Source organism: Schistocerca piceifrons, chromosome 1 (assembly GCF_021461385.2).
Source record: "Schistocerca piceifrons isolate TAMUIC-IGC-003096 chromosome 1, iqSchPice1.1, whole genome shotgun sequence".
NCBI classification, from domain to species: Eukaryota; Metazoa; Arthropoda; class Insecta; order Orthoptera; family Acrididae; genus Schistocerca; species Schistocerca piceifrons.
This window is the reverse complement of record NC_060138.1, coordinates 1,233,406,758-1,233,433,632: the sequence shown is the minus strand read 5'-3', so window position 1 is coordinate 1,233,433,632 and position 26,875 is coordinate 1,233,406,758. Positions and strand designations below refer to the sequence as shown.

The window sequence follows — 26,875 nt, the reverse complement described above, 5'->3', positions numbered from 1 at the left end:
CGTAGAGGGAGACCAAGAGATGAATACACTAAGCAGATTCAGAAGGATGTAGGTTGCAGTAGGTACTGGGAGATGAAAAAGCTTGCACAGGATAGAGTAGCATGGAGAGCTGCATCAAACCAGTCTCAGGACTGAAGACCACAACAACAACAGTATCTATCTTACCCCTAGTGAGACAAGCCTCTACATCCTTACATTTTTCCTCTAGCCAGCCCTGCTTAGCCATTTTGTACTTCCTGTCGATCTCATTTTTGAGACATTTGTATTCCTTTTTGCCTGCTTCATTTACTGCATTTTTATATTTTCTCCTTTCATCAATTAAATTCAATATTTCTTCTGTTACCTAAGGGTTTCTACTAGCCCTCGTCTTTTTACCTATTTGATCTTCTGCTGCCTTCACTATTTCATCCCTCAAAGCTACCCGTTCTTCTTCTACTGTATTTCTTTCCCCCATTCCTGTCAATTGTTCCTTTCTGATCTCCCTGAAACTCTGTACGATATCTGGTTCTTTCAGTTTATCCAGGTCCCATCTCCTTAAATTCCCACCTTTTTGCAGTTTCTTCAGTTTTAACCTACAGTTCATAACAAATAGATTGTGGTCAGAGTCCACATCTGCCCCTAGAAATGTCTTACAATTTAAAACCTGGTTCCTAAATCTCTGTCTTACCATTATATAATCTATCTGACACCTTTTAGTATCTCCAGGGTTCTTCCACGTATACAACCTTCTTTCATGGTTCTTAAACCAAGTGTTAGCTATGATTAAGTTATGCTCTGCGCAAAATTCTATCAGGCGGCTTCCTCTTTCATTTCTTAGCCCCAATCCATATTCACCTACTATGTTTCCTTCTCTCCTTTTTCCTACTGACGAATTCCAGTCACCCATGACTATTAAATTTTCATCTCCCTTCACTACCTGAATAATTTCTTTTATCTCATCATACATTTCATCAATTTCTTTGTCATCTGCAGAGCTAGTTGGCATATAAACTTGTACTACTGTGGTAGGCGTGGGCTTCGTGTCTATCTTGGCCACAATAATGTGTTCCCTATGCTGTTTGTAGTAGCTTACCCGCATTCCTATTTTCCTATTCATTATTAAACCTACTCCTGCATTACCCCTATTTGATTTTGTGTTTATAACCCTGTATTCACCCGACCAGAAGTCTCGTTCCTCCTGTCTCCGAACTTCACTAATTCCCACTATATCTAACTTTAACCTATCCATTTCCCGTTTTAAATTTTCTAACCTATCTGCCCGAATAAGGGATCTGACATTTATGCTCCAATCCATAGAATTATGATATATTCACTATATGGATTCAAAATAATGTTCAAATGTCAATTGTTATTGAAATGCTTACTACCTTTACCCATGCCAAATTCTCATTTCTGAATCCCATGCATGTGCTTCATGTCCACTCCATCCCCTTGACAACCATTTTTACACTTAACACTAAATCTGCCGACAAAAAACAGTACATGTGACATCATCACAGCAGTCATCCCTTCAACTGGAACACAATATTTTTTCCACTTTAGTGTCTTATCCCTCAGTACATAATGTTGTTTTAGTTATGGTCAGACATGAAACTTTCAGCCAATGAGTACAGTACTCGGCTCTTATAGTAACATGTCCATTTCAAATCTCATCCTAATCCTCATGACTGATAAAACCTATTTCAACAGAATGAATGCCAGATATTGTTCAACTACTTATTATCTTTTTACAAAAACATTTAATTTATGATAAACAAGGAGTTGCAATTAAGAGTAGTCATCAGCAATAAATTGATTTAATGCTGTTCTGAATTGCATCTTAACCTCTGCTAGGGATCTTGACATATCTTCTACATTTAATCAGTCTTTCCATCTCATACAGTAAGTCTCCCCTGACCTGCTGTTCTGGGTGACTTTCTCGAAATCTACCCCTTTTCCTAGCCCTCTCCAGTCCTTTTTCTTCACCCTTCTTCCTTCCCCTTCAACCCTTCTGCATGAAGAAGGAGCCACTGGCTCCAAAAGTTTGCCAATCACAACAGTCTTTTATGTGTAACTTCTACATTCAAAGTCGTAAATAAACTACACAGACATGCTAGTCTTTACAGCTTTATTGAGAATACCTTCAGCTGTATGATTTAGTTTTTATTTATTTGTGACTGGTTTTAGTGATAGGATCTGCCATGTTCAGGCCCCTATACAACTCATGGTGATCACATTTTCAAAGAGAAAACACCATAACACTTCTTGTAAGAGGCCCCACATATTATGCCTACCACCCCCTTTTTAAACAAAAAACTATCACTAACTGTTCACCAAGTGTTATTATTTTTGGAAGTTTGGATCTGTGCCTGGAATACACTCAAAACACAAGAACTTAGAACCACTCTAGGAATACAAGTACTAATAATAGTAATTGACTGCATGTAGCCTAACACTGTTGAAATTGTGGGGCTTGTTAGCATTACTAAGGTGCACACTGACCATTTAAGACTCAAATAGAGATTATATATTAATAGTAAACAGTGAACACACTTACATGTGTGAAGCTCATTTAAGACTCAAATAGAGATTATATATTAATAGTAAACAGTGAACACACTTAAATGTGTGAAGCAATGTCAAATAAAACAACTGTGCAATCAAGATCTTATCATGATTATTTAAGTGCTGAACAAAATGATTGTTGGTGTTTAATGAGATTTCATGCCTTATGTCATTATAATTTTATGCCTGTTATTATGATCTGGCTTATATCATAGGTCATACAGTCTTGTGCTGGCCAACAAACCTCTAACACAGTCACTGTATCTGACAATACACTTCAGAAGTATATCTAATAATCTACATACATGAATGTCTTAGCACACTTTACTAGAAGGATGACAGTGTTCTCTTATTGAAAACATGATCATCATGAGTTGTAGAGGTGCCCAAAGACAGTGGATTGTACCACCGAAACTGGTTACAAACAAATAAAAACTAATACACAAAGCTGAATGTATTATCAGTATTGCCATAAATATACAGCTGCTGACACAATACCCATCAGAAGATGGATGTAAGAAAAAGACCAGTCTTTGTCTCCCCCTGCAGTTCTCATCATTCTACAACTTCAGGAGCCTTAATACATACTGCAACAGCTTGGGCCTTCTTATTTGCTTCCCTAATCTCCTTAAAATGTTCCAGATCACACAGTTTATTCTCATCTTTAATGTTGAACATCCTTTTAGAATAGATTAATACTAGTTCCATGGATCGTGAATACGATGTTTCGTAATGATGTGGAACGAGTCGAATTTTCTAATACATGACATAATTAGGTTAATTTAACAACATACTTAAGTTAATATAACAACTTTATTTTTTTGTGTTTTTTGTTTTTCTTTATTTTTTATTTTTATTTTTTAAATATTTTTTCTTTTTTTTCTTAATTTATATCTAAAAATTCCTCTATGGAGTAGAAGAAGTTGTCATTCAAAAATTCTTTTAATTTCTTCTTAAATACTTGTTGGTTATCTGTCAGACTTTTGATACTATTTGGTAAGTGACCAAAGACTTTAGTGCCAGTATAATTCACCCCTTTCTGTGCCAAAGTTAGATTTAATCTTGAATAGTGAAGATCATCCTTTCTCCTAGTATTGTAGTTATGCACACTGCTATTACTTTTGAATTGGGTTTGGTTGTTAATAACAAATTTCATAAGAGAGTATATATACTGAGAAGCTACTGTGAATATCCCTAGATCCTTAAATAAATGTCTGCAGGATGATCTTGGGTGGACTCCAGCTATTATTCTGATTACACGCTTTTGTGCAATAAATACTTTATTCCTCAGTGATGAATTCCCCCAAAATATGATGCCATATGAAAGCAATGAGTGAAAATAGGCGTAGTAAGCTAATTTACTAAGATGTTTATCACCAAAATTTGCAATGACCCTTATTGCATAAGTAGCTGAACTCAAACGTTTCAGCAGATCATCAGTGTGTTTCTTTCAATTTAATCTCTCATCAATGGACACACCTAAAAATTTGGAATATTCTACCTTAGCTATATGCTTCTGATTAAGATCTATATTTATTAATGGTGTCATACCATTCCCTGTACGGAACTGCATGTACTGTGTCTTATCAAAATTCAGTGAGAGTCCATTTACAAGGAACCACTTAGTAATTTTCTGAAAGACAGTATTGACAATTTCATCAGTTAATTCTTGTTTGTCAGGTGTGATTACTATACTTGTATCATCAGCAAAGAGAACTAACTTTGCCTCTTCATGAATATAGAATGGCAAGCCATTAATATATAATAAGAACAACAAAGGACCCAAGACTGACCCTTGTGGAACCCCATTCTTGATAGTTCCCCAGTTTGAGGAATGTGCTAATCTTTGCATGTTACGAGAACTACTTATTTCAACTTTCTGCACTCTTCCAGTTAGGTACGAATTAAACCATTTGTGCACTGTCCCACTCATGCCACAATACTTGAGCTTGTCTAGCAGAATTTCATGATTTACACAATCAAAAGCCTTTGAGAGATCACAAAAAATCCCAATGGGTGGTGTTCGGTTATTCAGATCATTCAAAATTTGACTGGTGAAAGCATATATGGCATTTTCTGTTGAAAAACCTTTCTGGAAACCAAACTGACATTTTGTTAGTACTTCATTTTTACAGATATGTGAAGCTACTCTTGAATACATTACTTTCTCAAAAATTTTGGATAAAGCTGTTAGAAGGGAGATTGGACGGTAATTGTTGACATCAGATCTATCCCCCTTTTTATGCAAAGGTATAACAATAACATATTTCAGTCTATCAGCGAAAATGCCCTGTTCCAGAGAGCTATTACACAGGTGGCTGAGAATCTTACTTATCTGTTGAGAACAAGCTTTTAGTTTTTTGCTGGAAATGCCATCAATTCAATGTGAGTTTTTGCTTTTAAGCAAGTTTATTATTTTCCTAATTTCAGATGAAGAAGTGGGTGAGATTTCAATTGTATCAAATTGCATAGGTATGGCCTCTTCCATTAACAGCCTAGCATCTTCTAATGAACACCTGGATCCTACCATATCCACAACATTTAGAAAATGATTATTAAAAATATTTTCAACTTCTGACTTTTTGTTCATAAAGTTTTCATTCAATTTGATGGTAATACTGTCTTCCTCTGATCTTGGTTGACCTGTTTCTCTTTTAATAATATTCCAAATTGTTTTAATTTTATTATCAGAGTTGCTGATTTCAGACATGATACACATACTCCTGGATTTTTTAATAACTTTTCTTAATATAACACAGTAGTTTTTATAATTTTTGATAGTTTCTGGGTCACTACTCTTTCTTGCTGTCAGATACATTTCCCTTTTCCGGTTACAAGATATTTTTATACCCTTAGTAAGCCATGGTTTGTTACAAGGTTTCTTACAAGTATATTTAACTATTTTCTTGGGGAAGCAGTTTTCAAATGCATTTACAAAAATGTCATGAAATAAATTATATTTTAAATTGGCATCAGGTTCACGGTACACCTCATCCCAGTCTAACTGCTGTAGGCTTTCCCTGAAATTTGCAATTGTTAAATCGTTGACTGAACGTACTACTTTGGAGGACTGTTTAGTATTGCTGAATGGAGCTATGTCATATATTGTAACTAGCTGTGCACCATGATCAGAAAGACCATTCTCAACAGGCTGAGCATTTATCTGGTTAAACTTATCTTGGTCTATAAAGAAGTTATCTATCAGTGAGCTGCTATCCTTTACCACCCGAGTAGGAAAATCAATAACGGGTGTCAAATTGAAAGAACCGAGTAATACTTCAAGGTCATTTTTCCTATTACCCTCTTTTTTGTACAGCACTGTGATCAAAGAATACAATTTTAGCTTCACAGCACACCAAATAAAAATGAGAAATGGAAATAATGGAGTATACAATTTGCCAATCATTAGTTTAAGATGAGAAGACAATTGACAATAGTTTGGAGAAACTAAAGAACATCTGTGAACAATACAGTATGATGACAAATGTTAAAAAGGCAAAGTGAGTGTGGTTTACCAGTGGAAAAAATAAAGATAAATGTGAATAGTGCAAAAGAGATATGAAATAGGAAGTCAGATGTGCCTGTGATTTTAAATAGGCACCAATATGAGATACAAGAAAGTCAAAACAAGAATAGCAAAGGCAAAATAAAAATTTTAAAGAACAAAATAATTCTTGTGCATCCTCTGATTACCATCTGTGAAAAAGATTAATGTTTGTGTTTCTTCAGAGACTCCTACAGAAGCTTGACTGAATACAAACCTCCTAGCTGTAAAGCCAAGCCAACTGAGTTAAAATTTTTGAGAATTCAACAGCTGTCACTGCCATCACTTTCAGAAGTTAAAGCTACTGACTGTGAGGTACCCTTATATGCACAAAGCAGCAGAGGTGGAATGGCTTTGAAGGCAAGTCAAGGAGTACACAACATATCGAGGCCTTGGGAAGATTGTGGGGAGGGGGGGACATGAATTTCATCTGCTTCTGTAATAATAATTGTTTCCCAATGCAAGTGCTGTCTGCTTTAGTGTAGTGTGATACCCAGAAGCAAGGCGTTAATTTCTTCAACTCAGGGAAATTTCTTTGTTTATTCAAATTAATATTTCTGGTTTATAGTCCTTATTTTTTGTTACTTCACTGTATCACAGAATCCAGTAACAGTGAACACACTTAAATGTGTGAAGCTATGTCAAATAAAACAACTGTGCAATCAAGATCTTATCATGATTATTTAAGTGCTGAACAAAATGATTGTTGATCTATAATGAGATTTCATGCCTTATGTCACTATAATTTTATGCGTGTTGTTTTTCTATCTAATGTTCGGAACGCCTTCTATTTGATAATTAGTGCACTAATAACCTATATGTACTAAATCATAGTTTAGTATAAGTTATATAATGTATTGAAGGAAATTTTCCCCACTTGCAACAGACTGTGATGCAGAAATCAAGACAAATTTTGTGTTTTGAAAGTAATCTTTTAAGCTATTTCTGTGACATACTAATTTGTCACTTTCTTTAGTGTGAAGAAGAATGTAGTAAGTGATATTGAAATAAAAAATAAGCTGACAACCTTTAATAATTGTTACAAAATTATCATTGCTGCATGTCTGAGGTAATGTACATTTTCACTCTTTGCACGTCATTGAGTGTTATCCCTCTTGATGGAATCTATGTAACACAATAAGTAAAGAAATGAATTTTCAAGTATTAAAAAAAAGGAAGATCTGGGTTTAGTTTCTTATCGATGATGAAGTCATTAGGTGAGTAATATAAGCTGGGAAGGAAATTAGCCAAGTACTTTTTAAAGAAGCCATCGTGGCATATATCTTAATCACTTCAGGCAAACCGCGTAAAACATAGGTCAAGGGACCTGATAGGATATGAACCCTATTTCTTCTGAATCCATATGCCAGAGCTGTTTCAAATTACTCAAAGTTCCACAGTTTTGAATTTTGGGGTTGATACTCACTTATTTGCTACTCTTGATTAATTAATTGTCTTCAGGCAGAGTGATAAAGTCAAACATGGTCTTAAATACTTTTCTAATACAATTTTTTTCTGTCCTTCAGCATGTTAAACTAAGTGTACTATTTGCTCTACTCATATTTCTTTATTGTTATAAAATCATAATCGCTCTTGAGTACATTTATCTTCTTTTAAGCTGCAGTGATCATCACACAGTTTTCCTTTTTCTTTTCTTTTCTTTTTTTTAACTAAAATTTAGATTTCTTTGTACTTTTGGTATTATCATTTACCACCCCCATCCCTCTGGTCAAAACCTACTGCTTTAATATCACCTTCTCTTTGGCACTGGCCTCCTAATTACTGACAGTAAAATATGTATCTTTGGTTTACACACTTCACAGTTGACTTCATGGATTCCAGCTGATATAAATGATCACATTCATTTAATTAGTGAATAAATCTATTCCTTGGTAAGATCTCAGCATATTCAAATAACTTAAGCTACTCACTTCCATTAAGGCACCCATGGGTACCAAAACTGTAGGAGGAGGACTGTCTTGGAATAGAATTTGGGACAGCGGTGAATACAAAGCTAGTAGTGGTGCATTTGATATGGAGGAAGGTTTCATGGAGCTGCTGGAGTGGGGTGAGCAGCAGTGATTGATTGGGCATTAAGCTGAGAAGGACTTGGGTGAGTAACATTTGAGTGTTGAGGTACTCCTACAATGATGAAATGCTTTCCTTGCCATGAGTTTAGAATATGAAGCTGACATCAGTACATCTAAAACACATAAGGGGTCCTCTATGTTATAAGGATAGGATATGTTCTCTGGAGATGCTATTGCTGTTTTGAGTGTGTGTGTGTGTGTGTGTGTGTGTGTGTGTGTGTGTGTGTGTGTGTGTGTGTGAAGGGGGGGGGCAGAGAGAGGGGGAGGGGAGGATATCTGGATATCCATTTCTGTGCACAATCTGCCAATCTGCTGTTCAATGCATCTTCTATTTGTTGATTTGCCATAATAAACATACCATAACTGTATTCCATGCCAGATTTTCAAAAGTTAATAGAAATTATGTAAACTTTGCTGTCTTTTTAGTTGCAATAGATCAAGAAATTCCTGGATACTAATGTGTTCTCCAACTTTTGCAGAGATATACAGGGTTGACTCCAGCACTGAATCAAATGAAACATCACCCCATTTTCAAAGAAGACCAATGCCCCATCAGTTTACTGCGGAACACAGTGACAGACAAATATCATCTCACAGCAGGTAGTCAAGGTTTGTTTCTACAAACGTGTACATTCTCAGTTTTACAATGTCCTGCAGGTTATCAACTAGATGATTTTAATTTGTTATTAATAAAATTTCAAAGATTATGTATAAAATATGCATTATTTATTAGGATTTTTTGTTGCTGGATACTTTTTCAGCCTGTACACTTCTGGTAACTGCTGAAACTGATTTTATAGATTATAAGTTGACTCTCTTCCTAGTAATCTCTTCCTTCTTGTAGAGTAATAAGCATGTGTAGTTTTTCCATGAAATGCATTAGATTCATATTTTATCTAAATGATGGCCTTCACCTTTCATACAACTGTGCAAGTACTTAGACCATCCCTTTCCCAGAACAAGTTTCCTGAATTTGAACAACAGGCTTCACACAGATGTTTCTTTTTAACATAACCATTTATATACTCAGTTCCCATAAAGCAGCACAGAAGTTTGTAGTCTCTTTAACCATAACTTTCATGGTTCCTTCTGACCATCCACCCCCCCACCCACCCACCCCCCAACCCTCCTCCCCACCCAACCCCCCTCTCTCTCTCTTCTCAAATTTGCTTTTTCTCAGCCCTCTTACTGTCTTAGAGCATATTTATGCCATATACCCTACAGCACTTTTGCACACAAAAATATATTTGTTCAGCATTACATGTGCTACATTATTTTAATTAGGATTCACATTACTTTAAGATAAAAACTGCATTAAGTTTTGGATTATAATTTTGGTCAGAACAATCAGCTGTCTGATTTTCTAAATCATATATAAAAAATACCAAAATTATGAAAAAAAACCCTGTGCCCTCATGTCATTATCTAAAGAATCTTAACTTACGTACAAAGAAAACGACATGGTTTCCCCATGTTAAACAGCTGTCCATTATGAGTACATTTTTGTTCTTTACTTTTACTCTCATGTTACAACATGTATTCTCCTTATAAATTAAATGAGAGACACCCACCAAGTAGTGTGTAACACTTACTCTGACCCTGGCAATTGGAGCAACATGCTGTGATATAAATACCACAAGACACATAATATTCAACTTCTTATCACACACTCATCCTGGTCATTGGGCTCCAATTCAAAGATTGCTTACGCTGGACCCATGGTGCACACATCTCACCTGATGTAAAACTTGACCCTATCATGGCATATCAAATGTTCAAATAACTTACAGATTACAGGAGACAACTCAACAAAAAGCAGAAGCATTGAGTCATTGGTAGGCACACACAAAAAGAAGAAAACTTGCTCACTTCTGGAGTAATCCTTTTTCCAAGATAGACTAAAAACACACACACACACACACACACACACAGCAGAGAGGGCACACCCATGTCCCTATATGGTGCTGACTGGACGAACTGTGACACACACACACACACACACACACACACACACACACACACACACCAGAGAGGGCACACCCATGTCCCTACACGGTGCCGACTGGACGAACTGTGCCGGTGCTGCATTTTTGGCAGGTGGACTTGGCTGTGGTCAGTATTGCATCGGGTGAAGTGGGTATGGGGATTGTGTGTGGGCAGTTAGTGGCTTGGAGGGAGCTCTCACATAGCCCACTGTCTCCAAGTCTTCCACTCAGCCTTTTCCCTGCCTCTGTTCTGCCAACGTCACCCAATTCACATCTTCACGTCACATTCAGTGGGCACTGCTCCCCACTGACTCCGACATCTGTGCATCGTATGCCTAGCCTTTGTACCTGTCACCCCACCCTCTCACATTTCTAGCCAGCAAATTGGCTTCCTGCTTCCCAGTTGCTAGCTACCATCCTCAGTCCCTCTACCCACTCCACCCAACACAACCCCCATCCCAACTTAGTCCACCTGACAAAATGCAGCACTGGCATTGTTTGACTACCCACTACCCTATAAAGCATAAGTGTGTGTGTGTGTGTGTGTGTGTGTGTGTGTGTGTGTTATCAAAAGTCAGAATTTATATTATGCTGCCCCTTCTAAATTATATGGCCTTCTGAAGATTCATAAGGAAAGAATAGGGCTATTGTCAGTAATATAGGCATTCAGACATATCATGTAGCACACCTTGTTACTCTATTGAGCTCACTAGTAGGGCAGTGTATATGCCCCATAAATAATTTGGTACATTTCAGAGTGATTACAGGGACCGATTTTGACTAACTGTAATTTATTTGTAAGTTTTGATGTGGTCTCTGTTTCTCTTCACTCAAACTCTTGTTGGATTCATTATGGTTAATTGGGGTTTCATTTTATGTTGAATTAACTAACCTATTTTGACATGTGTTGATTTCCAATTTTGTTTTACTCAGATACAGTTTCTATGAGCAGTCAGATATAGTTCTGAAGAAGAACCCTTTATTAGCTATTGTTGTGTTTCTCATGGAAGATTTCAAGTAATGTGTTCTGGAGTCAGTGGGATTGAAACCTGCATGCTTTTTTAGACATGTAGATGGTACTTTTGTTTCCAGAATGAAATTTTCACTCTGCATGTGCACTAATATGAAACTTCCTGGCATATTAGAACTGTGCGCTGGACCAAGACTCATGCTCGAGCTCGAACTCAGATCTCCCTACTCTGAATCTTGGTCTGGCACACAGATTTGATCTGCCATGAAGTTCTGGGCTTTTATTATTTGGACTTGTAGCAATAAGAATTTCCACAGCTGTTTATAACATCTCACTTCAATACAACCAAACTTTTGAATTACTAAGGAGGTGAAAGGGATGGTTGCCTTCCCTTCTTTTATGTCTTGGTCAAGAGGAAGAATGATGGTAAATTGAGACACGCTGTTTGCAGAAAACCAACTCTCACTGATTTGTATATTCAAGGTAATAGTTGGCTCTATCTCAGCATAAAGGCATACTTCACACCTTGTCTGTCAGGCTTGGGGGTCTAATCATAAAGCACATGCCTAGTAACTGGAGAGTCCTGGTTGGTTGACAGAATATTCCACTTTTGACTTTAACCCAGCCTTCACCTCTCAATGATATGAATATTTTCCACGAATGGCACATGGATCAGTTTCCATGTTAAACAATAGGTCCCCTTTCCTTGCTAGGCCTACTGAGGTAAGTGAAAGAAATGCAGGTTACCAAAGTAGCACACAATCCAAAGACTTGCACCAGGCTGTTGAGCTAAGTGTAGTTATTATTATACCCCTCTTGCAGTTGCCTTTCACCAGAGGGGTTATAGTGAAAGACAAATCAAATGTCTGTTGCCCTATGAATTGTCACGACAATGCATGCACATGGTTATTGTGGTAATGTATTACCCCACTCAGTACGAAAATCGCTGATCCATAAACAAAATGCAAGTTCTGCACGGCAGAGCTCCAGGTGAGAGATGATAACAACATGTGGCTTCCAAAAGGACTGTACATTTTCTGAGAGAACACAGTGTAAAGTGTTTCCACACCACCATCTAGGATTAGAGCCCTTTTAGGGGTTGTGAAGAATGATCTTGGTTTGCTTAAGATAGGCTGAGAAAATCAGGCTGGCATCTCCCATCCGTTTTAGTTACAACTGTACTACTACTAATAATTATTTTTCTTCTTTTCTATTTCTAAGTGTTATTTGGTTCCAGTTTTCTGTAATATGCATGCGTGATGTAGGCACGAGTCTATCCATTTGTTATTTACATCAGATCTCATTATTACAACTGTCCTCTCAGATTATCTGATTCAAACAAAATTAATTATATTATTCCAAACCATGTTTACCAGAAATTATGCTTAATTAGAGAATCTATAATAGTACATAACATTTTGAGCTAATAAATTGATTTGATAATGATGACACCACTCATTGTAAAGACTGGCATTACGACTTTTCAGTAACATACTTAAAATCCTGGGACAATAATTAACTTACAAAATAACTAACATCAAATTTTAGAAGTAGGCCCATTTTCCATTGCATATTTTGCCCTTGTGCTTGTTAGATTCCACTCTTTGCCATTATACTAATTTTTCTGCACAAGGTGGCATACTTCATTAATCAATTACAGTAACCCATAAGTTCAGATTTTTGCACAATTTACCATATTTTCAGTATTGTATCTTTACTCGTAAACAGGATATTTCTAATGTGGACATACAAAATGGTTTCATGAACATTTCTAATTGTCTATACCACCACATATTTCAAAAAACAAAATTTTTATCAATACTTGTAGTCCATCCTGAGTAGTAAAATCTACCCTAGCAATTTTTCAAGTCATCATACAGTTCCTGAATAATAATTTATTAATACACCAGTCTTTAAATAGTCAGACATCACCCAAAATAGTCAGTCTGTGACCAGCAAGTAACTTCATGCTATCTGTGTGAAAGTTCCAGTAGTGAATAAACGATTAACATTGATGTCAGGTTTGCTCCTGGTAATTACTCATGAAATGGTTATGTGTAACATGTCTGTGAAAATACGCCTATCAGAGTCCATGAAAAGTCAGTAGTTTCGATGCCTAGGAACTTACAAGTGTTTTCTTTAATTCAGGTTGATGAATATTTGACTAAATTTTGTTGTGGTTTGGAGGGATGTTGAACCTTCATTGCCACAGTTGATTGTTGGACACATTGATCTTCGTTAATGAGTGTGCTGAGTGAAATATTGTTGTGGGACTTCTGTGGGACTTCCTTTGAGAAAATTCTTCAAGACAGTATTTTTTTGTGATGTTTGGTCTTAATACGAACAATGTACTGTTCCACAAGTAATCATTTTATCTTGAGAACTTGTTATGCCTGGTGTTGAGTCTTCATGCATATCTCTGAACAATTGTGCTTGAACTACTTTACAATTTATCTGATGAATTCTGCCAAGTACCAACCTGGCTTATCTTATGAAGTTAAGAAACAGGTCATCGTACCAACAATAGGACTCTGAGGATTATGAATGCGTCAAAAAGTGAAACCAAAATTGTGGTATTTTGTAAATTTGTTGAGCAAGCACAATCCAGCACTCATTAAGATTTTCAGCTTTACAACTAAAACTGATGTGTTTCTACAGAGGTGATGGAAAAGTGACTACAAAAATCATGTCGGTCGACTTAACAAGGTGTCTGCCATCTCCTACGAAGTTGTGGTACGCCATGCATTGGTCAGATGATCAGCACCATGGAGGTCCCATTATATAGAACATAAGCATCATACATGTACAACAGATGAGCAAATCTGCAATTGCAGAACATTGCATTGTCATCTGATGGAGTACAACAACATAGAGATTCTGGTGTACCCTTCCATTTGGGATAGTGTTATCAAGGAGATTAAATTAAAAAGTAATTTCATCTGCCTCTACATAACAGAGTTTTCAAGCATCATGCAGCTAATCTTTCCCTTTACTGTTCCACTCACAAATGGACGAGGGAGAAATTATAGGCTGCATGCTTCCATATGAGCTCTTTTGCAGTTGTTGTATGATATGTACATTAGTGGCAGTAGAATTTTTCTTCAGTTTCTAATGATGGTCACTTCTTTAAAGTTTCTCAATAATTTTTTGCAAAAAGAATGTCTTCTCCCCCCCCCCCCCCCCCCATCCCCGCAGGTATTTCCATTTAAGTTCACAGAACATTTCCGTAATATTCCTCTGTTCATTAAATCAACTGCTCACAAAATTAGCACCATGCATCTGAATTGCTTCAATGTCTTCCTCCTGATGATATCTTTGTCTCCAATGAGCACTCAGCATCCGCAAGACATGTTGTTGTTGTTGTTGTTGTTGTTATCATCTTCCCTCTGAAGAATGTTTTGGTGCAGATCCCCATACCAATCGATTCTGTGCAGACCTCTTCATCCCCGCACTACTACTGTGACCTACATTCATTTGAACCTGCTGTTTGTATTCATCCCTTGGTCTTTCTCCACAATTTTTAACTCCCACTTTTCCTTCCATTACCAAATTTGACAACTCTTTGATGCCTTAGGGTGTATCCTACCAACTGATCTCTTTTTTTTTTAATCTCATTGTGCAATAAACTTCTTTTTTCCCCAATTCTGTTCATTACCTCCTTGTTAGTTATTCGGGCTACCTATACAATCCTGAGCATTCTTCTATAGCACCAAATTTCAAAAACTTCTATTCTCGTGTATATTTCACTTCTCTATGTACGTATTCTCCAGACAGATACTTTCAGGAAAGACTTTATATGACTTAGATGGATATTAGATACTAACAAATTTCTAATTTTCAAAAACACTTTTCTTGCTATTTCCAATCTGCTTTTTACACACTCTCCACTTTGGCCATCATCGTCAGTTATTTTGCTGCCCAAATAGCAAATATTATGTACTACTTTTAGTGTCGTTATGATTTTTATTTCTTCTCCCTCATCATTAATATCCTTTCCAAATTTCTCCTTGGTATCCTTCACAGCTTTCTCAATGTACAAATTGAATAACAGTGGGAACACGTTCCTCAATTATGGCGTCCCTTTTATGATCTTTGACACTGACAACTGTAGTCTAACCCTTAGTTGCCTGTACATTAACCCTGCTGCATTCAGAATTTCTTTAAACGTACATATGCTGTAGGCTTAGATTTGCTTCCCTTCTAGGATAAGCATATTGTCAGTATGACCTCACACATTCCTAAGTTTCTCTGAACTATTTTCTATGAGGTCAGCTTCTGCAAGTTTTTCCATTCATCTATAAATAATTCATGTCAATATTTTGCGACTATGACTCATCAAACTGATGGTTCAGTAATATTCACACTTATTAGCACCTGTCTTCTTTGGAATTGGAATTAACAAATTCTCCCTGAAAGATAAGGATATTTCACCTGTCTCCTTTCTCAAGTGGCGGAATAATTTTTTTATGCTGGCTCCCCAAAGAATCTCAATAATTCTGATGCAATTCTGTTTCCACTTAAGTAATTTGATCAAATTCTTCTTGTAGCATCATATCCTCATTCTCATATTCACCTACTTCCGCTCCTCTTTCTGTAATTGTTGTTGTTGTTGTTGTTGTCTTCAGTCCTGAGACTGGTTTGATGCAGCTCTCCATGCTACTCTATCCTGTGCAAGCTTCATCTCCCAGTACTTACTACAACCTACATCCTTCTGAATCTGCTTAGTGTATTCATCCCTTGGTCTCCCTCTACGATGTTTACCCTCATGCTGCCCTCCAATGCTAAATTTGTGATCCCTTGATGCCTCAGAACATGTCCTACCAAACAGTCCCTTCTTCTTGTCAAGTTGTGCCACAAACTCCTCTTCTCCCCAATTCTATTCAATACCTCCTCATTAGTTATGTGATCTACCCATCTAATCTTCAGCATTCTTCTGTAGCACCACATTTCAGAAGCTTCTATTCTCTTCTTGTCCAAACTATTTATCGTCCATGTTTCAATACCATACATGGCTACACTCCATACAAATACTTTCAGAAACGACTTCCTGACACTTAAATGTATACTCAATGTTAACGAATTTCTCTTCTTCAGAAACTTTCTGTAATATTGCTAATTTGTTTTGCTTACATAGACTCTCCATATATATCTTCCACCTTTCACCTTTTCCTTCTCTGCTTAATAATGGTGTGCCATCTTAGCACTTGATGCTCATTCAGCTGCTTCTCTTATCCTATTGGCAACATTTATCTTTCCTCTCATTATGCAAGCTTCTACAGCCTTGCAGTTGTCCTCTAGCCATTTTACACTTTCTGCCTATCTCATTTTTGAGAAGTCGGTATTCCCTTTTGAATTCTTAATTTGCTGCATTTTTATATTTTCTCCTTTCATGAATTAAAAGTCAATATCTCCTGTGTAATCCAAGGATTTCTACAATGCCTTGTCATTTTACCTCCCCACCTGCCTTCCCCATTCCATCACTCAAAGCTACCCATTCACCTTTTATTCTCTTTCCACTACTTCAATCTGATGGTGCCTAAAGTTCCCTCTCAAATTCTCAATAACCCCTGGTTCCTTCAATTGAAACAAGTCCCACCTCCTCAATTTCCTAATTTTTTCAATTTCTGCAGATTCAATCTGCAGTTCATAACCAACAAATTGTGGTCAGGGTCCACATCTACCACTGGAAATGTCTTATTTCCAAATCTGTGTCTAACCATCATAAAATCAATATGAAACCTTCCAGTGTCCCCATGTCTCTTCCATGTACACAACCTTCCATTATGATTCTCAAACCCCATGCTGTACTTTGACAAGTCTGACTCGTGCAAACAAATTTGAACCAAATGTAAACATCGAGAGTCACACATGTGGGGAAAAAAGTTGGGCCCAACTTTTTTTATATTGCCAAATATGGTTCTATTAAATATGTACATTATCCAAAAAACAATTTATAGTTAGAGGAAAGAAATATTTGCTGATTACTTTGAATAGCAAAGGTAATGTTAAAAAAATGTCTATTTCTGGAGTTAAAAAAAAAATCATCATTAGGAGAAACACCTATTCAACTTCATAGGAAATATTGGGCCCGTTTCCAAAACTATGTCAACTCAGTGCAAAAGATCCTACAAGAACTTGTAAAGTTTGCACGAAACACAAAGAGTGAAGCAAAATCATGTGGTAATGCGTGGAGTGTAAAGTGGCATTGCATCTACCACGATGCTTTCGAAACTACTAAATTTTAGAGTTGTAGGTATTTTCCTATCAGAAATTTGTTCAAATGGAGCATTTATTCTTGTAATTATATTTTTTATTGACAATATCTACATTTAGGTGTCATGTAATTACACTCCTTCTGAAGGAAATATTATAATTTCTATTAAGCTATTGCTTCTGTGTAAAAACTTATATTTATTTTTTGAAGTATTGTTTAAGATATTATACTACAAAACTATATTTATGTTTATTTTTTGAAGTATTGTTTAAGATATTATACTACAAAGCTATAGGATGTCAGCTTGTACTGCAAATGTCCCAGGCATCATGCTGGCCATTTCACATACACACCGTCTCCAAACAGTTGGGCATGGATTTAGTCAAACTAAATCATGGTCTGCACAAAATTCTCTGAGACGGTTATATCTTTCATTCCTTTCCTTCAGCCCGTGTTCTTTTAAATTTTCATATAATTTAATTCCAGCTACCCATCATCACAGTTAAATCCTCCCCCCCCCCCCCCCTTAACTATCTGAATAATTTACTTTATCTCATCATACTATACATTCTTTCAATCTCTCCATCAACTGTGGAACTAGATGGCATATAAACTTCTACTACTATGGTGGGTATTGGGTTCTACTACTTAAAAAGTCTTCAAATTATATACCTGAGAAGTTATTCCATATGCTTTGTCCTTCATTAAAAGTTATCTGCAGTGTTGCACAGTGTCAAATGCTTTCCAAAACTCTAGCAAAATTAAATCTGTCTTTCTCTTTATTCATAACTCACACGGTGCCATAGGAGAAAAAGTCAAGCTAAGTTTGGCATGAATGATGCTCAAGAATTCCATAGCAAACTGAGATTAAGGATATTGGTATGTAATTTTGTGACTACTATGTATAAGAAGGGTAAACGAGCTTTTACTTTTCTTACACACGGGAGTCACCTGCACATTTTCTGGTTGTTTGGGACTTTGCAGTGGGTGAGAGGGCCAATGCCAAACTGGACTTTCATCTGAACATGGAAACACATTTATTTTCAACTCTTTCATCCACTTTTCAGTGCAAGGGCTACCTATTTCTTTTGTCAAAATATAGGTGTTTGTGAGGTGGCAAAACTGTGGTATGTCTACATCACCCTCTGAAGTGAAGAATTTTTTAATGTTGAATTTAAAACTTCAGCTTTCCTTTTGCTGACTTCTATTTCCACACCAAAATAGTTGATGAGTGATTGAAAAGCCTTTGATTTGTTTAGCGATTGTATATAGGACCAGGGTTTTCTCCATTTCTTGACAAGATCTGATGCCCGTATAGTAGTGGAAGTTGTATGCTTCATTCATTGATCTCTAACAACTGCTTATCTGCTCTTTCCAGTTTAGAGCTCTCCTACCCTTCTTGATGGATTTATTAACTTCAGTAGCTACAACGATATTGCAACTGCTAATCTTGTCTTTATACTACCACTGAAAATTAAGTCGCACTAGTTTGTAGATACAAGGCCAAAAATATGCACATTCCACATGGCTCCATAACACGCCTAACATTGGAACTATTGATAAATAGAAAATCCCTCCATCCATGCACCTGCTTGCACCCTGCTAAAGGAGCGTCCAGTCTTAGGGCGAATGTAAGAGGCCAGGTGGCCAGTACCCACATTCACATTTCACAGTGAGCAATGCAATTATGTTACAACCTGCCCCTCAAACCAAGGTGATCAGTTTCCTGTGCTGGGTACACTGGAAGGTGCCTCAGTAGCGGAGACCATGAGCAAAATGAACAACTCTTAAAGTGGCCTATGCAATGCCCCCATTTCTCCTTTGACACTACATCCCAAGGCAACAACCTGCACATGGGTAACATGGCCAATATTATTTTCAGCTGTTTGTGATTTGTGGCAACTCTGCCTGCTTCCCCACACAGCAAGCCTACTCCTTTTCCATGTTGTTGTTGTTGTTGTTGTTGTTGTGGTCTTCAGTCCTGAGACTGGTTTGATGCAGCTCCCCATGCCACTCTATCCTGTGCAAGCTCCTTCATCTCCCAGTACCTATTGCAGCCTACATCCTTCTGAATCTGCTTAGTGTATTCATCTCTTGGTCTCCCTCTACGATTTTTACTCTCCACGCTGCCCTCCAATGCTAAATTTGTGATCTCTTGATGCCTCAGAACATGTCCTACTAACTGGTCCCTTCTTCTAGTCTAGTTGTGCCACAAACTCCTCTTCGCCCCAGTTCTATTCACTACCTCCTCATTAGTTATGTGATCTACCCATCTAATCTTCAGCATTCTTCTGTAGCACCACATTTCGGAAGCTTCTATTCTCTTCTTGTCCAAACTATTTATCGTCCATGTTTCACTTCCATACATGGCTACACTCCATACAAATACTTTCAGAAACGACTTCCTGACACTTAAATTAATACTCGATGTTAACAAATTTCTATTCTTTAGAAACGGTTTCCTTGCCATTGCCAGTCTACATTTTACATCCTCTATACTTCGACCATCATCAGTTATTTTGCTCCCTAAAAAGCAAACCTCCTCTACTACTTTAAGTGTCTCATTTCCTAATCTAATTCCCTCAGCATCACCTGACTTAATTCAACTTCATTCCATTATCCTCGTTTTGCTTTTGTTGATGTTCATCTTATATCCTCCTTTCAAGACACTGTCCACTCCGTTCAACTGCTCTTCCAAGTCCTTTGCTGTCTCTGACAGAATTATAATGTCATCGGCGAACCTCAAAGTTTTTATTTCTTCTCCATGGATTTTAATACCTACTCCGAACTTTTCTTTTGTTTCCTTTACTGCTTGCTAAATATACAGATTGAATAGCATCGGGCAGGCCAAAGGCTACAACCCTGTCTCACTCCCTTCCCAACCACTGCTTCCCTTTCATGTCCCTCGACTCTTATAACTGCCATCTGCTTTCAGTACAAACTGTAAATAGCCTTTTGCTCCCTGTATTTTACCCCTGCCACCATCAGAATTTGAAAGAAAGTATTCCAGTCAACATTGTCAAAAGCTTTCTCTAAGACTACAAATGCTAGAAATGTAGGTTTGCCTTTCCTTACTCTTTCTTCTAAGATAAGTCGTATGGTGTTCCAACATTTCTACGGAATCCAAACTGATCTTCTCCGAGGTCGGCTTCTACCAGTTTTTCCATTCGACTGTAAAGAATTCTTGTTAGTATTTTGCAGCTGTGACTTATTAAACTGATAGTTCGGTAATGATCACATCTGTCAACACCTGTTTTCTTTGGGATTGGAATTATTATATTCTTCTTGAAGTCTGAGGGAATTTTGCATGCCTCATACATCTTGCTCACCAGATGGTAGTTTTGCCAGGACTGGCTCTCCCAAGGCTGCCAGTAGTTCTAATGGAATGTTGTCTACTCCCGGGGCCTTGTTTCGACTTAGGTCTTTCAGTGCTCTGTCAAACTCTTCACGCAGTATCATATCTCCCATTTCACCTTCATCTACATCCTCTTCCATTTCCATAATATTGTCCTCACGTACATTGCCCTTGTATAGGCCTTCTATATACTCCTTCCACCTTTCTGCTTTCCCTTCTTTGCTTAGAACTGGGTTTCCATCAAAGCTCTTGATATTCATGCAAGTGGTTCTCCTTTCTCCAAAGGTCTCTTTAATTTTCCTGTAGGCAGTATCCATCTTACCCCTCATGAGATAAGCCACTACATCCTTACATTTGTCTTCTAGCCATCCCTGCTTAGCCATTTTGCACTTCCTGCCGATCTCATTTTTGAGACGTTTGTATTTCTTTTTGCTTGCTTCATTTACTGCATTTTTATATTTTCTCCTTTCATCAATTAAATTCAATATCTCTTCTGTTACCCAAGGATTTCTACTAGCCCTTGTCTTTTTACCTACTTGATCCTCTGCTGCCTTCACTATTTCATCCCTCAAAGCTACCCATTCTTCTTCTACTGTATTTCTTTCCCCCATTCCTGTCAAATGTTCCCTTATGCTCTCCCTGAAACTCTGTACAACCTTTGATTTACCGTATTTACTCGAACCTAAGCCGCACTTTTTTTCCGGTTTTTGTAATCCAAAAAACCGCCTGCGGCTTAGAATCGAGTGGAAAGCAAGCGGAAGTTCTGAAAAATGTTGGTAGGTGCCGCCACAACTAACTTCTGCCGTCGAAAATATGTAGCGCTACACAGGCATGCTTTGTAGGGACAAAGATAAATACTGCCGCCAAAACCTCTGCGTCAGTAAATAAATTAAAAAAAAAGGTGGAAGACGAGCTTTTTTCTCCGCCCTGAGTTTTGACCACTGCATTTTCATACATTATCCATTGAAGTAAATACAAATTCTGTATTGTTCATCTTCGAATGTAGCAGAATTTCAATGTACTACGAAAATCCGACTGGCAAGACTGTTTGGGATATTTGTCAATATGGCCAACTCTATGTTCTGAATTTTTTTCCACCTGTGAGAAGAGATAGATAATAGGAACCTGACAAAATGTGAATCACATGCAGTATTCTCTTCACCGTAAGAGAGGAAAGAAACATTTTGCCATGTATTCTTTTGTGTTTACTGCTATCTCATTTAAATCCTGTCTGCCTAATAAACTACAAAACTAGAGTGAGACAACAGCAAACGTGGAAGAATATACATATCGTGTCATGTTTATATTCGTATTATTCTTACGCCTAATAGTGATACAGTCAGAAATGAAGCACAGCAACTGACTAGATTTTTAAATCCTAAGATGACTCTAATTTCTGTGCAGAATTTGATGTACTAAAGAAGCGGCCGCAAAGATTTTCAAACGGAAAAAAATTTTCGCCTAACTCTCGTTCAGAACATGTACTATCATACGCAGTCTATTATTTGGTTCTTGTTAATCATTATCAAAGAAAGCAGCAGTGTAAGTAACAACAAATAGCAGTCTCTCACCATTGTTTCGCTAATGAGACGATTCCTCTCTCTTTTTTTTTTAATTGTAAGCGGCGGTGGCGCACACAAAAGCAAGCCATGCCGCGAGCGACGACAGGCCGTAAACACGCACTATCAGAATGCGACAAACAATGCGTGACACAGTACAGTAATGCATTTTCAGCTTAGAGTGACGTAAACACATATAACAAAGAGAACGGCACTGATCATATCAAAGCAAAATAAGCAATCGATTCAAACCAGACGAAGCACGTGAAAAAGGAAGGGTACCCGTATAAATACGGACAGAGGGCCTGACGCATAGCAATGGCTACCTGCTAAAGCTTAACTGCTAAGTTTACAACTCGAACCAAACTACTGTAGCTATATCGTCATTCATTCGACCTAAATTGAGTCTCGTATTACAATGGACCAACCTTTTTTTGATTTGGAGGTGCGGCCTGAAACTTTTCTCTCCCCTTGAATTTCGAGTCTCAAATTTCACGTGCGGCTTAGATTCAGGAATTTTTTTTTCCTTTATTTCAATTCTCATTTTTCAGGAGCGGCTTAGATTCGAGTAAATACGGTAGTCAGTTTATCCAGGTCCCATCTCCTTAAATTCCCACCTTTTTGTAGTTTCTTCAGTTTTAATCTACAGTTCGTAACAAATAGATTGTGGTCAGAGTCCACATCTGCTCTGGAAATGTCTTACAATTTAAAACCTGGTTCCTAAATCTCTGTCTTACCATTATATAATCTATCTGAAACCTTCTAGTATCTCCAGGGTTCTTCCATGTATACAACCTTCCTCCATAATTCTTGAACCAAGTGTTAGCTACGATTAAGTTATGGTCTGTGCAAAATTCTACCAGGCGGCTTCCTCTTTCATTTCTTAGCCCCAATCCATATTCACCTACTACGTTTCCTTCTCTTCCTTTTCCTACTGTCGAATTCCAGTCACCCATGACTATTAAATCTTTGTCTCCCTTCACTACCTGAATAATTTCTTTTATCTCATCATACATTTCATCAATTTCTTCATCATCTGCAGAGCTAGTTGGCATATAAACTTTTACTACTGTAGTAGGTGTGGGCTTCAAGTCTATCTTGGCCACAATAATGCGTTCACTATGCTGTTTCTAGTAGCTTACCCGCACTCGTATTTTCCTATTCATTATTAAAGCTACTCCTGCATTACCCCTATTTGATTTTGTATTTATAACCCTGTATTCACCTGACCAAAAGTCTTGTTCCTCCTGCCACCGAACTTCACTAATTCCAACTGTATCTAACTTTAACCAATCCATTTCCCTTTTTAAATTTTCTAACCTACCTGCCCGATTAAGGGATCTGACATTCCACACTCCGATCCGTAGAATGCCAGTTTTCTTTCTCCTGATAACGACGTCCTGAGTAGTCCCCACCCGCAGATCCGAATGGGGGACTATTTTACCTCCGGAATATTTTACCCAAGAGGATGCCATCATCATTTAATCATACAGTAAAGCTGCATACCCTCGGGAAAAATTACGGCTGTAGTTTCCACCTGCTTTCAGCCGTTCGTAGTACCACAACAGCAAGGCCGTTTTGGGTGCCCCTGCAACTACTGAAAAGGCTGCTGCCCCTCTTCAGGAACCACATGTTTGTCTGGCCTCTCAACAGATACCCTTCCGTTGTGGTTGCACCTACGGTACGTATATCAGTATCATTGAGGCATTCAAACCTCCCCACCAACGGCAAGGTCCATCGTTCATGAGGGGGTCCTTTTCCATCTTAACACTAAAATTTGAATGAAAACGATCAATACAGATGAGCCCTATTTTCATCAATTTGCTTTACCAAATTCTTAAAAGCACAAACACAAGCTACTGGAAAATAATGAGGCTGCTACTGTCACTAGTTATCTGCATGCTAACCAATAAGCAAATGCGGCTACACGTGGTTACACTACTATGCAACTGTAGCGTTGCAGGTGGCACCAAGCTACACTACAAAAGCTATGAGCTAAAAAAATAAAAACAATATGTACAAGATGAGCTGTTGTGTTTCAGTCATGGATTTGGGTTACCAAACTTCTTAAAAATCACAAACTATTACAATGGGACTGTCACTGACACGTGTTCACTGCGCACTGCCAGACAAGGAAATAAATCAAAGAGGGAGTTTTTGCTTCAGTTGTGCCTTGTACCTCACACTTTTCCAAGTCAAACAACAGCAGGACAGAATTAACATTGATTGCTCACCTGCTGTTAATTAATATTTCACTGTTGGCAACATCTGGCATTGGTCATCTTTGGTTATGTGGTGGCACTAGTTTACAGTACATGTTGTCTTTCTGCATGTCATTTTTTTGCTTACCGATTGAAGTAGGTCCACCAATGGAGGTTGTCATGCACAGTGATTTCATGTTTTATTTGTACCTTGAAAATGATGGAGTTTTCACCTGTAGAAATAATGGTGATTGTCGATTATGGTACCAGTCTTCATTCCTGTAAGTTATGAAAACAACTCGCTTGATGGTGACGAAGACTTGCTCAACACGACTTATTTCATAAAGTGTTCTTCAAACCATTCTGGCACAATTTCAGAATGATGGAGAAGTGCATTTTCTCAATAAAGTTACTGCTCAACTATAGGAGCACCAACAGATTCTTATGCTGGCCGGAAGGATTCTGTATTGTTTGATGGTGAGAGGCAGTAGCAGACCTATCAGGGACTTGATTCATCCTGTGTAAACATCCCTTACACAAAGAAGACCACCACCACCACCACCACTGCTTAAATGATACCCTACTGGTAAATCGCATGCATCATCTCATACGGTTTTTTGATGTATTTGTATATTCCCATCAGTGTGTTCCAGTGAGTGCAGGCAACATTTTTCATTCTCATGCTTTGAGTGGCCAATGGTAATGATCCTGTGACCATGCTAATATTTGTGTACTGTGTCTTTTTTAGAGAAAAAGTTACACGTGGGTGCACTGACTTCTGTGTATCACCTATTACAACCTGCAATAGTCAATATTTTCAACACACTGCTGCCCAAGGCAGTTGACTTTGCTGCTGGTAGTTTTCCCCTAATTCAAATCCTTCTGGTACACACTGTGGTGATAAAAAAGCCAAGCACCTGCATGGCATCATAGCTGGAGAATTCCATGCTTTGGGCAGCCACAATCTATAAAGGCTAAGATACAAGTCAGTGCAACTGCCTATCCTGCATTGTCTGTCACACTGAAGGTCCGTATAAGGTCTGACAATATGCCCACCTATTCCATTCACTACAGTGAAAGGAACTCGTTCTCTTAATAACAGCTATCTCAACTAAATTGCTCATGAGTGTAGCCTGAACGAATATGCTTTCAATACCTTGTTAATTATATTTGAAGTATATTATTTCTACTTTTATTCTTTCTTTATTTGTTACAGGTGCCAGCGACAGGAGAACCATGATAAATCATGGTACATGATTCATGTTTGAGAAGTTAAGACTAATCAGGTATCTACCCCTGACATAAATAAGGACTTAAAGGTAAATGCTACATACTATGAAGACATGTATTTCAACCAACAGAGAAAGTGCAGGCTAGCATAAGGGACATGATTTCATAATATCAGAAGTTTCTTCTTTGACTCTAATGAAATAAATTAGGAGTTGCGAAGACAGCATGGAGTATGAATGTAATGATAAGCTGTTCAGAATGGTGGTAAGATATTACAGATGCAAAGATATATGGACAAAAAAGTGACAAAAAATATTCAGCAAAGTGGAATACTTATTCTTACAAAAAAAATTAGTGATAAATGGTATGAAGTAAATAAACTACATATGAACAACACTTCTTGCTGCAGAGACTCATGAGGAAATGGGAAGAATAACTTGTGGAGAAAAATGGGGGGAGGGGGGGGGGTTTACAGTGGAAGGAGTAAACATCAGTGACACAAATGAAAGCAGAAAGGAGGACAAAGCAATAAGACAAGAGGAAAATAATTTCTAGGAACAAGTAATAGATCAAATGCCAGAAGAGAAAAGTGAGGCTTGATATTTCAGAAAGTGAAGGGAGAGGAGATACTGTGGAACGTGAGTCAGTATGAGTGGAAGACAGTCAAGCAGCTGTCCATGTTTGTGTATGTTTTATGACAGTACAAGGTCTTTCAAGTACAGACAATTTTTACTGAGATTTTTGTAATGTGTCCTCACGTAATTATTATTTTAAATACCACTTCAACTTTGGCTGATGAGACAAATGTGTGGCAGGTTCCTGCCTCTGGTGGGGTTAACTAAATTTTTCAAGGCAAACACAAGCTACTCAACAATCAGTTGGACAATCTTTGCATTCCACATTAGTTAACAGTAACATATTAAAACTGAATTCTGAACCAGAGGTATGTATATGGGATAATTTTAAGACTTGTTCTGGGTGTATTGATGATGAATTCAAGTGAAGTCAAAACTTTTTAATACCAGTAAGCAACTAAAAAGAGAGAGGACATCTTACATGCTTACAGACATTGAATGTTCATGGGAGGGGGCGAATAGTGTGACAAATCATTACCAGTAGCAGTGATGGGTAGTAAAGTGTGAGGTTTGAAAGCATGTAAAGACAGACAAGGGCCGGGGGGATA

At 37.6% G+C, this 26,875-nt stretch overlaps 1 protein-coding gene across 1 annotated transcript in view; it reads left to right on the top strand.

Moving 5' to 3' along the window:
- LOC124780139 (Down syndrome cell adhesion molecule-like protein Dscam2) overlaps window positions 1-26,008 on the top strand; it is a 513,871-nt gene extending 487,863 nt beyond the window's left edge. The window contains exons 33-34 of the mRNA XM_047253759.1: window positions 8,658-8,778; window positions 25,679-26,008. Coding sequence (XP_047109715.1) covers window positions 8,658-8,778; window positions 25,679-25,730 — 173 coding nt within the window. The 3' untranslated portion in view covers window positions 25,731-26,008. The remainder of the gene's footprint in view (window positions 1-8,657; window positions 8,779-25,678) is intronic.
- The last annotated feature ends 867 nt before the right edge of the window (window positions 26,009-26,875 follow it).